The 13,514-nt window shown below is 40.9% G+C and overlaps 1 protein-coding gene across 1 annotated transcript; it reads left to right on the forward strand.

The window, feature by feature from the left end:
* Positions 1-644: 644 nt before the first annotated feature.
* Positions 645-2,682, forward strand: LOC108878002 (cytochrome c oxidase subunit 7C, mitochondrial). Its single transcript, XM_018668284.2, has 3 exons — positions 645-819; positions 2,017-2,164; positions 2,584-2,682. Exons 1-2 carry the CDS (start codon positions 745-747, stop codon positions 2,131-2,133), a joined length of 192 nt encoding a protein of 63 aa, XP_018523800.1. The 5' UTR covers positions 645-744; the 3' UTR covers positions 2,134-2,164; positions 2,584-2,682.
* The last annotated feature ends 10,832 nt before the right edge of the window (positions 2,683-13,514 follow it).

Genomic DNA, 13,514 nt, shown 5'->3' on the forward strand with positions numbered 1-13,514 from the left:
TCTGAATAAACAACACCCTGCATCATAAATTAATAAATTAAACATCCACTAAAGTGACAGTGGTGTAAAGCCCAGTTTTGCAAACAAGTGTTAATCAATGAAAGGGAAACTGCAGCAGCACTTAAGGAGGGTCACATCATCAGTCATTGTCTGCTCTCCCTATTTCCATAGAGGTGATATGTTTGTGACTAAAGTTGGGAAATGCAGATAGCTTGTCAAACCATAGGTTTTTTTAGTGGAAGAAGCACACATGCATTAGTCCCTGAACTCTTATCTATCAGTATTTTGTAATGGAATAAGGAGATTATTGTCCCACTTTAACAGTTATCCTTACCCAGCATGTCTCCACTTCTTTCAGCATGATTGGTTAATGTATGAAGTTCTTAAATGGGGAGTCTTCAATTGTTCACAGTTGTTCTGACAGCCATTATCTGGATATGATTCAGCACACAGTCTGAATCAGTTCGTCTTCAACACCGTTGTGTCTAATTCTTATGTAGACAGACGCATTCTCATGCATTTATCATCACCATTGTAGATCTAACACAATCTAATCTCATTTGCCGCATTTTCACTCCGTAGTCGCTTCTGAGAGGTTTGAACTACATTTCCCATACATTATATCCGCATTTCCTTTCCTTTCCTTTCCCAGAACCCTTTGCGCCATCCCATCTCTCACAGAAACAAGAAGGTCGCACATAGCACCGTTGTACTGAGGCAGAGAAGAGACCGGAGTGTTAAATCATGTTGGGACAAGCTGTGAGACGGTTCACAACGTCTGCTGTTCGTTCTTCACACTATGCTGAAGGACCAGGCAAGGTGAGATTACCTCTTTAAGGCGGTATTATTGTTTCTGATGTGATATTTTACGGCGCGGCCTAGTCTGTATCTACAACCTAACGTTAGCTAGCGTTAACTTGGAGGTCATGCCCGTCATTTGACAGGGGCTGCTAGTATAAGTAGCCACGCACAGAGGCATGTAAAATTTCAACTTCTACACGATATCAAAACACTTAAGAATAAGGACAAACGTCTGATAGCCGGTGTTCAGTTGTTGGTGGACAGACTGGAAAGGCGACGTGTTGGTTAGCATTAGCTTTGTAGCTCAGATGTAGTTTATTATTGGCTAACTACATTAGCGCTACATACATAGCAAAAGATATCTGGCATGCTGACATATATTTAACGTGATACAGATTTATTGTTAAGACACAAGTACGTTTACAAATCTTTACAATAATTAACAATAATTCCTCAACGGAGTCGTTTTGGGCTTCCGGTTGTAACCTAAGGTCACGGCTGTAGCGTACTTTAACTTCAGGTGAACCTGCTCTTGACGTTTTGGGATTACTTACTTTAGGCTGTTTATTTATACCCCGTTTAGAATGCCTCCGATTTTTCTGACATCGAAAATCAAATCATGACCTATGGATTTTAAAATTGTTACCCCTTACACACTGCACAGATCCTCCACCAGGATGAGATATTAAAGAGTGGTTAATGATGCTGCACTTCTGCTTAATGAACAATTAAATGGACATCATTAATGTTTTCAATGTGAACTTTTATAATTATAATGGAGTCTAGCGTTAAAACTGTATCTTTGTGTCCTAATTGCATTGTACTCCCTCGGGTTTCATACAACATACATTTTTTCATGTAAGCCAAGTCATTTGGTGACTGATCCTGGCTCCTTAATATCCTGATAGTAATTTTTAATAAATAATTTGCTTTATTTCATGAATGAAAAGTGTTGAACTTAAGATATCTAAAATTGTACATCCAGAGTATTGTATGAATTCACAGTGATCAATGTAAAAAGCTGGACATAGGTCCTGCACACAGTACTAATAATTGCCAAATAATGTATCAAATGTAGAAATCTTGTGTTTTCTACATTGTGCAATTTAAGAAGCAAAAAAAATAAAAACGTGTTTAGTTGTGAATAACAAAATCAAAGGGTCTGCATTAAATTTCTTTGGGTTTCGCTGAGTCATAATACTCGTCTTTCTACAGAACCTGCCATTTTCCGTGGACAACAAGTGGCGTCTGCTGGGAATGATGGTGTTGTTCTTTGGCAGTGGTTTTACATTCCCCTTCATCGTCGTCAGACACCAGATCCTAAAGAAGTAAAATGGCTCAGTGCTATTATTCAGCCTTCAAGGTAATTATGACTGCCATGTTTACCTAGCATATCTGCTTTCATTAAAATGTCAGAATGATGTGGCATTTACTTCAGCCTTGATTCAAATAGTGACCTCAGACAATGACAGTCCTTCAATGCCTGTCTTTAGCTTTTTGCTCAGCGGCATATCTTAACTAAATTACCTGTATGTTTCAGAGTGACAGTAACAAATGTCATGTGGGTTCATATTGCTGCTATGGTGCTTAGATAAGCTTGCACTTTAGCAAGTTAATGTGACAGTCTATTGCAGACATTGATGTCTATCAGGTGGGAGCAGGTCAGAGATGTTGTTGTCACATTTATCTTCACTGGTGTTTACCTAGAAATTGCTTTTCTGTCATCAGATGTGTGCAAGTCATCTTATCACTTTTTGTCCTACTTTCTTGCTCTCCCTGCAGGTCATCAGCTGGAACATGTTTATCCATCAGAGTCATGTCCCTGTAGAAGAATGGAAATCTCTTAATTGTGTTTGTAAATAAAGTTTCCTCAAATATGAACCTGTCTCTTTTTGTTCCTTGCATGATAAAGGCATATTAAGGCACAGGTCCAAGAGGATGAAACATACAAGCTTTTTTTCTTTTCTTTTTTAAAGTAACCAGTCATTCAGTATTTGGCTAAATATGGGCTGCTGTGTTCAGTGTGATTTAATGCCACAAAAAGTAGTGGAGCTTCAGATTTATGAATGCTGTTACCATGTTTAAAAATACTATAACTCCATCCTTATTCAGGCACGTAGTAGAGCTCTAAAGATTCATAAAATATGTAGATATATGTTTGGGCCTGTTGTTTGTGAACCTATAAATTGTTAAATTAAGTACATTTAAATAAACACAGTGCCTGAAGCCAGTAATAAAGCAAAAATTGAAAATCTGTGTGAGAGGGCTTGTACTGAAGTCCTCCTGCTTTTTCAACTCTTCTGATAGGTATTGTTCACCCACTCTAGCTCAGCTCTTCAGCTGAACTCGACTGAATAACCTTTTTCCGTTCAATTAACCCTATGCTTCTGGCTATAATTATCCAAGGACAATATTAAAAAGTGGCTGCGCGGTTGGTGAAGAAGGGTAATGTAGAAGTTAAGAGTTTTCCCGTGCACCTCTATTCAGGTCTACTCTGTGCTTGAAGTCATTTTTAGAAGTCTGATAAGGTTAGTTTTTCATTTCACCTGCACTGTATGGCAAAGAGGTGTTTGGGTTGGCCCAAAGACATAAGGAGAAGCACACGGGAACAAGCTGTAAACATGAGAAACAACCTGGCAGATACCCTTTGTAATCCCCCCCTCGATTTTTAACACACACACACACACAACTCTCAGCAACTTGTAAACCTGTCAGGTGGTTTTGTGTTCTCTTGCATTTGTAATGATGTTAGACACTGTCTGTGCCTCTGGGCTTCCTGGATGGGAGAGCATTCAGGTCGTGCAGCTCTTGCTAGGTGGTGATAAAGTTATCAGACATTTAATGGGGTCAACAAGTGGGAGCCGATATTTCATAGGTGCGTTGTGTTGTCGGCACTTAGAATAGGTTGACCTTTGTCGGTAGCTCAAGGGTAGAGAGAGAGAGAGAGAGACAGAGGCTTTTCTGGTTAAAAACACTACTTAACACATATACATGACACCCCACATTATCACTGCTTACTAAAGTGTGTGCATACACTAAGTACTCTACACACACCACACATTTTTAAATGCACAAACATAATTAACACCTGTACAGACACAAAGATACATGACAGACAAATATAGCAGCCTCATCAGCACCTAACAGACTTTTTTCTGTTAACATGCGCCTTGAGGTGGTAATGCAAATGAAGGTAGGGGGTCAGGTAGAGCATCATTTCCAAAACATTTAAGAAAGTAAGGTGGCGAAACTGCATAATGCTTGTAATTGTCATTCTGCTCAGTGATATCTCAGTACTTTTTTCTTTTTTTTTCAGTTTACCAAGGAAAATGCTCAGCCCACCTCAGCCTTAAACAATAATTCTTTCTCAGAATGGTCCTTATCAGTGTGTAATAAACCACAGTGATGAAGTGTGCGAGCCTGCATTAGCTGAAGTCCTCCAGCTCTTGACATGAACCATACTTCATGTTGACTCGTCTTTTTGAGGGCACCTCAAAGATCACTTGGCTCTGTTCGCAGAGAAAGAAAGCGCTCTCAAGTGCCATTAGAGACAAATAAGCCTCTTTGAAGTGATACTCCATCCAAAGTCTTATCTTTTGAGTATCAAACACTTGCCCTTCTGGCTTAAAAGGTGGCTGTAAAAAGTTAGCTTCGTCATTCCCCACATCCAGCATGCCAATTAGAAGACTGCAGCCTGTTATGAGCAGAGTTATTTTTGTCCTTAAAAGGCGAGATCATTGCAGTCCAGTGGGTCATTTTGATTCCAGTTTATTACCACAGTAAACATTTGAAAGCTTCCCTTTTGTGCCTTGAGCTCTTGACAGTATGGCACTGATCGAACAGAAATACCAGCAGCTACTTCATATTTTACAAATGGTTCACTTGGGTGCTACAGTACACTCTAGCTCTCAGAGTGCTAATTTAGGAATGTCCCCAGCATTTCAACTCTTCAGCAAAAAGGAGAGATTATAAGAAGACATGCATTTGCTCCCCCCTTCAAGTACAGATTTAGAATGGCATTGACACTCTGAGAGATCAGGTCTGAGAGGAGTGTCACGTTATCTGGGCACCCCAGAGTAAAAAAACATGCACTAAGCAGCGGGTACTTTTTTCCTCTCCTCTTTTTTGTCATAAATGTTTGATCTATTCTTTGCCATTATCCACTCTAACAGGGGCTTTTAAGAATCCTAGTTGATGCCAAGCTCCAGCAGTGAGGACCAATTAGACACAATGGTGTTATCTGGACAAGGACCAAGCTGCAGTGCAGTGCTGGCGACTTATGAAAAGTACATAAGGGTGTGCTGGCACAGGGGCATGTTGCAGGAGGGGTGGGGTATGTGTGTGTGTGTGTGTTGGTGGTGTTGGGGGGGGGGGTGCTACGGTGCCCATAGAAGTCTACATCACATATTTTAGATGGGCTGGCCGAATCTCCACTGTGTGGCGCTTTGAGCAGTTGCAGGAAGGGAGCAGAGGGGGAGAGACAGAAAAAGAATACATTACAGGAGGATTACGCAGCCAGCATGCCAAGTCTCTTGCAGGAGTTTGTCATGCTTCATTTAGTATGTAAGTGTGTGTGTGTGTGTTTGGTGGGGGCGTGGGGGTGGTGTGTGTGTGTAGTTTTTTGTGTGGTTTGCCAGAGTTTACGCCTTCATTATAGCCAATACATGATAAATTCATTATCGTAATTGTCTTCCCAAATGCTTTACATTCCCTGGCATTACAGGCACTAATTAAAACAAAGTGTAGTCATTAAAGATCAATTCTATACCAGCTTATCACTACTCAGTGATTGTTTAACTCCATGCAGATGCATGACAATGAAATGAATAGGTTACCTGCTATTACTGCAATGCACACAACTACAAAGGTGACAGCCTTTACTGAATAGTAATATCACAGATACAGCATTTTTTATTTCCCCTTTTATCCAACAAAATTAAACAGTTCTATATGTACACAGATATGTAAATCAACTTTTTGCAGTATTTGTGGCCATTCATTGCAGCCTCTCTAGACTATTCAATAATAGACTTTTCTGCATCTCACGTGTGGAATCTAATTATAGACTCATTTGCACTTCAGAGGAGAAGATAGTGGGCTTAGCTTGGTGTAAAGCATGCCCAGCCATCTAATAAAAAGACTCAGTAAGAGGCACATTTCACATCCAGCCACAGTATTACAGTCAAACAATTATGTTTGTAACTGTTAGTGGGTGTGAGTGGACTCAATAGTGATTGATGGTTATATAAACATTTACTTACTCTGAATGAGAGCAGGTTCCTGACAAATACTCCACGGACTAAATTACCCCTCTGGGTGAGTTGGATGAGCTCTAATAAGCACTCTGTTGTAAACATCTTGCACAGCAGCATTTCATTGTAGCACCCAATCAATGTATTGCATCCAATACCGAGGAGGAGGCTCTGGATGTGGCCTACCCATCATATCAGCATGATGACAATAAGAGGTGAAAGCAGCTGTCTCTAGTCACTGAACAACACCCTGACACTGCACTGTCAGTCAATAAAGTTTCAAGGACACGCTGAACTCCCCCAAGTTTTCTGCTAAGCCCATCCTCTTTCCCTACCTTCTCTGTTTACCACACTCCACCTCAAAGATGCTGAGTAGTGGAGAAGTGCGGAACTGTCAGTGCAGGAAGATGAAGTGTACATGCACCTCCCACTTCGTCAGAGCAGGGCTCTACTGCCTCGGCCTGGAACTCAACACAATTAGTCCAGAACCTCCAGGGGGTGGCTGTTCATAGGAGATGAATGCTTGCAGGATACCGAATCGACTCACATGCGTGTATGTGTGCATTTTTGTATGTTGTAGGGGAGCAGACTTTAACATTTGATGGCACTGAACAAACAGTTTCCAATAATGGTCAGTCTCACTCATTCTAAGAATACTGAGTATATCAACAAGCCACAGTGTCAGCAGCACACATTATTACAGGACATATTGCGCTCTGCAGCCTTTATAATTCAATAATGTTGCAAGACCTTTGCTTAGAGAAAAATACATGCATTTAAGCACATTAAAGAGGCCTGCCCACCTTTTTTAATCAGTGACAGGTCACAAAGAGGTTGTGAAGCCAAAGTAGAAAAAACACCAGCATGTGTCACTTAAGATTTTTTCGCACATTCAGCCTGATATGAAAGTAACAGATGCAGAGACCTGGCAGGGACCCCTGTCGAGATCTGAAACTGGCATAATCTCTACATCCCCTCCAGCCCACTTTAGACCCCGGAACAGTCTTCAGTTCAATAATGTAACACTACTCACTGCCAGAGTTAATAGCAGCAAGTTTGAAGGTGGAAAAGTTTTCATTTTAAATAATCATGCCCACTTCAGTCCGCGCTCTCCCACTTCAAGCCTTATGTTAATGCCTCTGAAAGAGTGGATATGGATGCATGTGCATTTTTCTCTCTTGCTTCATACAATATACAGTGCATTTTGGTTTTAGCTCTGTTCCCTCTCAGAGAAAAGCATATATTTTTATCCTCCAGTTTACCAGCTGTGAGTTCTAAAATACTTTTTGCCACATAACATACCCATTTAAATCAGGAGGTTTTGGGATCTTTTGTTTGTCTCCTTTCCAAGTCCCTGTGAATTAACACCAGGTGATAAAAACTTGTTTTCTGTCTCTTGTACTTCACAAAAACATAAGTTATTTATCATAATATACCCGCATATTAGTGATGTCTTTTATGACTGTAAAGCCATCCATAACATCCATGCTACATATAAATGTCAGTGGGCTTATCCGCTGTAACAAACTCTCAGTTTTACATTGAAAGATATCTTTTTCTCTAATGAAGCATCTCCAGAGATGCTTTCAGCTGCGATGGAACGGTGCAAATGTAGTGTGGGAATAAAGTCTGACAATGTGAGACTATACTAGAGATGGAAAGTGAGAGGGATGGCGGAGGGAGAAAAAAAAGGAGGTGCAGTTGATCATTTGTTGTTGTTTTCTCTGCCATGGGTTCCCTTCCTCCCACAGACAGAGAGAAAATATTTGAACCTTTTTCTGGGCCAGAAACTGTGTCTGTTGCTCTCCAGTGGTCTCTCTCCCTTGTTACTCTCGCTGGAGAGACTCAACCCACGGCATTTCACACACTGAGAGGCATCTGCCACAAACCTGCATATTCACATGCACATTTTTACACACACACACACACACACGTATAATCCCCCAAACAGATGCACAAACATTATTCAAGTACATCCGCAGGAATACTACTGAAATATGTATACAGTACACACACGCACAATTTCGAACAAAAATATGTCATATTGCTGCTAAGGCTGGAGTGCATCTATCTTATGTAAAGTTTGCATAAATTAAGAGAGAAAACCAAGCAGTTGTGCAATCAGCAGCTTTCGCTGAAACAGTGCCACATATGCAGGCTAGTAATGTCTCCAAAGTCTCTCATTTTTATAGATACACACTATATAAATATAGGGGTAGGGGGATGTTGAATATATCTTACGTTTGCACCCACTCTACAGACAGCTGGGTTGAAGACAGACAACAGAGAGATACAGTATCGATGGATGTACAGTACAGAAATGGGCGAGGAGGCTGCACAGGTACAGGAATCGTATCTCTACAATTGTTCCCCATTGGGAACAAACACTGTCCTGAAGTCTGGGAGTCAGCACTTTTATAGTTTTTGCAGCTCTGTTTACCATATTTGCAAGATTTCTTGATGTAGATCTGCAGTAGTCTCTCAGGACAGAGATGCAGAGGTACAGAGGTAGAGGAGGCTGTGCAGTGGTGCACTGTTGTGGTGTTATAGCCTGACAGCTCCCCCATCTGGACACAGATAGACTATCAGGCTGTAACGTGTGATAAATTCTGGTTGAGTTGAAATACTTGTCAGTGCCAAGGTTACAGCTGCCGCATAATGACAGAATTGCTCTGCTGGAATCAACTCCCTTTATAGTTTAAACAAGTTTTCAGTTGTTTTCCGTTATCATACGCGTGACCTTTGATTGTCACACATTCATATCAATGAGAAATAAGTCAGGGCAGGTCAAACTTTGACAAACTCATTATATAAGGCTCAGAGCAGCACAGTAAGAGTCCAAACACAATTTGATCTCACATAGTTTTTGTCAGAGTGTTTGCTCAGAGGGCGGGATGCAACAATAATTGTTTCCTTTGAAAACAGGAACAGAGCACCAACAGAGATGCAATACAAGTCACAAAGGCAGAACTGACAGTGCAGGGGGAAACATGAATGAAAGGCTTGTGTCTCACAGAGACTGGGGAGGGGAGAACTGGGGGCAGAGGAAGGCACGAGGGGTGCCCAGAATGGTTTGTCTCTCTGCAGACCAGTCTCTTCCAGGATGTTCTTTGGACATCACAGATGTTTGGATGAAACAAGCAAGCACAATTCAGGTTGGCCTGAGTTCAGATGGGTCTGTGAATGGTGCCTTTCAAAGCCCCCGCTGAACCACATGGCGCCCAGGACTTCAGCCACAAAGCCCCACTAGACTAACTCAATATTGCAAACATAAAAGGTTCAGATACTTTGTTTATCCTTTTACTTTTTGGATCCTAACAAGGCACAAACATTTGTTGTACAAATTAGATGATATTTTGTGTCCACCGCTGCATGACGTAATCCCTCTGGTACTTTCTAGCATGAAATAACTCAGCAAATAAAAATCTTTCAGAACCCAGATCCCTCAGATCTGCTGTCAGTGATGAGCCATTTAAATTTTTGTTTGATGAAGAGCAAAACTTTATTTTTACAGCAATTACTCATAGTTATATAAATTTAATTACCTCTCACTTTCCAACGGGATATAGACCACTTCTGAGTTTGGTAAGTTATTCATCTCATTAGATCTTTCAACTTTTATCATGCAGGCTAAGAATTACTGAGTTTCCCTATTCCTCTTTGCAATTATAAAGACGTAAGATACAGAATAAAAAGCCTCTTCAATCATGAAATTGTTACCTGCTGGTTTTAATATGCGTGCGGAGGTCCACACAAACAAAACTATCCCACTGCTCCATAGTCCTTTCACTTTGATTGGAGAGGCCAAGATATCCAATTAATAAGAGAGGTTAAAGTTGACTCTCCACTGGCTGGTCCAATCACAGTAGGTGCACCGGTTAATTTGTTGAACAAAGTCATAGCAGGGTGGCCACTTAGGGAAAAACGAGGTGAAGGAGAAGGGATGGATGAGAGGAAGTGTGATAAGGACTGAGGGAAGAGATTGTGGCCCCCTGACAGCTCAGCTTGCATGGCAAATGAGGAAGCTGACTGAGCAAAATAAAAGAAATAAAACATTTGCTGAATCTGTAATGGGAACAATCAGACCACTTCAGGAGGAAAACCATGTGCTGCAACAAAAGACCAAAAACAAAAACTTTTGCAACAACCTGGGGCTGAATAAGTCCTCTTAACTGCCTCGCTGGAATGAGTCTTTGTGTCATTCCACATTTCCAGTTCTGTCAAAAATCATAGTTTGGCGTTCGGTGTTTGTTACGCAACGACATAATACTGTCAGCAGCATTTTATCTCCGCTCAGTCCAGAGCAGTAGGACATGAAGCGAACGGCTGTCTGATGCGACATGTGGCTCTTTCTATTTCAGAGCACCCACATGGATACACAATCAAAAGCATCACTCTTGACTCTACCCCAGAAGCCACTGACTCTCCACTCTGCAAAGAAAAGTTCTGAGCTTGCAAGAAAAAAGACATAAATAGCCAAAATGTAGTATAGATACACACACACACACACACACACACACGCACACCTCACTGGGACTGAAAATCAGCCTCAACTCTGACAAGCAGCTTTGGACGATGCTCAAGCACATTCACTGTTCCTAAATTCATATCCAGACACTGACGGCAGTTTTGCCTCAGCAAACTGAGAAATATTCCCGCCTGCTTTCTTCCTTTCTTTCTTTCTTTCTTTCTTTCTTTTTTTTTTCCCATTCAATCCACATCCTGCTATCTCCATCTCATCTCTCACACTTCGGTTTATGAATCCAAACTGACGGCAGGCAGACTTCTTTTCAAACTTTGAGAAAAGTGACTCTGAATAGAACATGTAGCCCTTCGGCTCCTGGGGGCTTCAAGACTCCAGAGCTTTCTTGAATGGTGCATTTCAAAAGTGGAGAAAAGAAAAATATTCGAAACAAAGATGGTGGAGAAGTATCTCTGAGAATGATAACCTTAGAGAGCACAGGTAATAAAGTGATTCATGAAAGTTGGAGATAGTATTTGTTTAATGAAGAAAAAAAAAACCCTGACAGAACCTTAGCCTCACATTACCAGAATTTCACTGTTGTTTCATCATTTGCAGTGGAGATCTTAACCTATCATTATAAGCTCTTAAAGAAGGCATCCTCAGCAGTATTATCTTGATGCAATGTCATCATATCATAGAGTGCCCTTATTCTGAATAAATGTTTTCATCTATCCTTGGAAAGCTTCCCCTATGGCTATATCATAATATTTCATTACTTTGGTGTAATTTTCAGAGGACTAAATTGAACAAAGTGTGTTGGCTTAATTCGACGCAGCTATGGTCCTTTAGAGTTTGAAATTGAATTTCGCCTACCTTCAAAGTCTGCTAACACAATTAAGCTTAGTTCTTTGACTTTAAATATGATTTTGTTCTGAAGTGTCTTTGTTCTGAATGTCTATTCTTAGAAGTTAATTGCATTTTCAGCCAGTGTTGTTCAGCAGTATAAAACGGGCATTTATGACACCTAGCTTATATCTCCACTCACAGGCTGCCCTGTTGTCAAATACCTCACTGCAAGGTGAAATTAATACTTTTGTATTTTTAGTGCAATGGAATCTGGGTTATAAGCAGGCGTCTATACACTGTCAGAAAGAAATGTGAGAGATTTTTCGTTTTCGTGTTCTTTTCTCTGTTTTGTCACTAAATTGGCCTTATGTTCTCACTGAATTTCACACTAAAGGGCCCCTCTTTTAGTGGCTGAAAATTTCAATGGTTCATTAACTCGCTTTCCCTAGTAATATCCCAAAAAGGTCTCTTAAAGTTGAGGTGAATGGCCTGCCTTACAGAGCAAGGCAAGATGGTCTAATTAAACAATGTCCCCCGACCACTCAAGTTAACCTCTGACTTTTTTTTTAATGAGTTACTCACATGGAACAGGTTTGATTTATATTCCATTTATTCATGGACACATAAATGTGAAAAATATGGGTCGGCCCACCACAAAAGCCTCAGTCTTAAGCAGAGGTTATCACATCGAGGCAATTACAGCCTGCACAAGTGAGAGTTAAATATTTGTTACTCCATAATTATGAGAACTACAGTTTCACAGTTCATCCTCAGAAAGTCGCTCTCATAACTAACACATGGCTGAAAGTTCCTGCACATGTTCAGAGAGTGAATTGACTCTTAAGCACAGGGTGAGGAAGGGGACAGGGAAGGAGAACAGAACAATGGAGGTGTCTGCTGGGTTTGGTAAATACATACAGTATTATGGCCGAGTATCCAGCCAATCAGTCCACACTAGCCTGCAGTTTTCCCCCAGAGCATACTCAGCGACCATCTGCGAGTGAGGCAAAGAGAATAAGCAACAGGGAGTTTGGGGAACTCTGGAAGTGCTGAATCAAATCTGCACTGCCAGCTGCAAGAGGAGAAAGTAAGATGTGGTGGCCTGGGAGCAAAATAAATAAACGAGTAAGTAGAAGAGAAGACCTGCTTTTGATAAAGTGAGAAAATAATGCATAAATGGTAGTATGCCAAGGTTTCTCAGTGCATGAGAGACACTTATTAGACTTGCTAAAAACTTGCTAAAAAAGTTTTTTTTTTTTCTCTCTCTCTCTTTTCCATCATGACGCTAAGCTGTATTATTAAACATGCATGGCTGTAGCCTGGGCTGAATTATCATGAGAGAAATGCAACAACTTAAACTTTATGAAATGGTACCACACAATGCTTTTTTTGTGAACAACTGTGCCTTCTTCTAATTAAAAGTGCCAAATGACTGATTGAGTGACTAAGAGACTTTGAGTGAGAGAATGACCGATTGAGGGAGTAGGAGAAAGAGGGAGGGAGGGGGTCAGGGGAGGGAAAGAACAGACTGCTCTATCATCTCCACCCAGACACCCACAGGGATTTGGAGTGAGAGACAGTATATAGAGCGGCGGAGAGACAAATCACTTCTCTTGACCTTTAAGTGAATAGCGAACATACAGTAACAATCCACTGGGGAGGGGGTGGGGTGGAGTTGAGCCGGGCCATAATATTGGGGTTTTCACTTTTGCCACAGAGAAAGTTAGACTCTCCCAACATGCTGCTGAAGCAGATAAGACTGGAAAGGATGGAGGAGGCCTGAGCACTCCTGTGGAGTTCTGTACTTGTACGTGCTCGTCCGGCGTTTGATCTCTCGGTCTCAGAGCTCTGATGATTATGTGAGAATTCATTTATCTTGCAGTTTAAAAAATTACCAGGATGCCACAGTGCACTGACTGCGAATGCTCAAATCTGTTTAGATTTGTTCCAGCTGGAAAATCAAAAATCTTCCCTTTGGTGCTTTTGGGTAAATTTTTTTCCTCCCAGCTACCAGTTTCAGTTCACTGAGGTCTTGAACATTGAGATTTCCATTTTATGGGCCTTCATTAAATTCTAACTAGTGCTATAACTCTCATCCCTTTGATTCAAAAGCTCTTCTCCGCACTTTTTTTTTTGCCATACAGTACATG

The sequence above is a fragment of the Lates calcarifer genome, linkage group LG13, assembly GCF_001640805.2.
Source record: "Lates calcarifer isolate ASB-BC8 linkage group LG13, TLL_Latcal_v3, whole genome shotgun sequence".
NCBI lineage: Eukaryota > Metazoa > Chordata > Actinopteri > Centropomidae > Lates > Lates calcarifer.

Excerpts from the sequence above, each read along its gene's own strand:
- LOC108878002 (XM_018668284.2), top strand. The coding sequence starts at position 745 with ATGTTGGGACAAGCTGTGAGACGGTTCACAACGTCTGCTGTTCGTTCT. Across the intron at positions 820-2,016 it reads ATGCTGAAGGACCAGGCAAG|AACCTGCCATTTTCCGTGGA; the intron begins GTGAGATTACCT and ends GTCTTTCTACAG.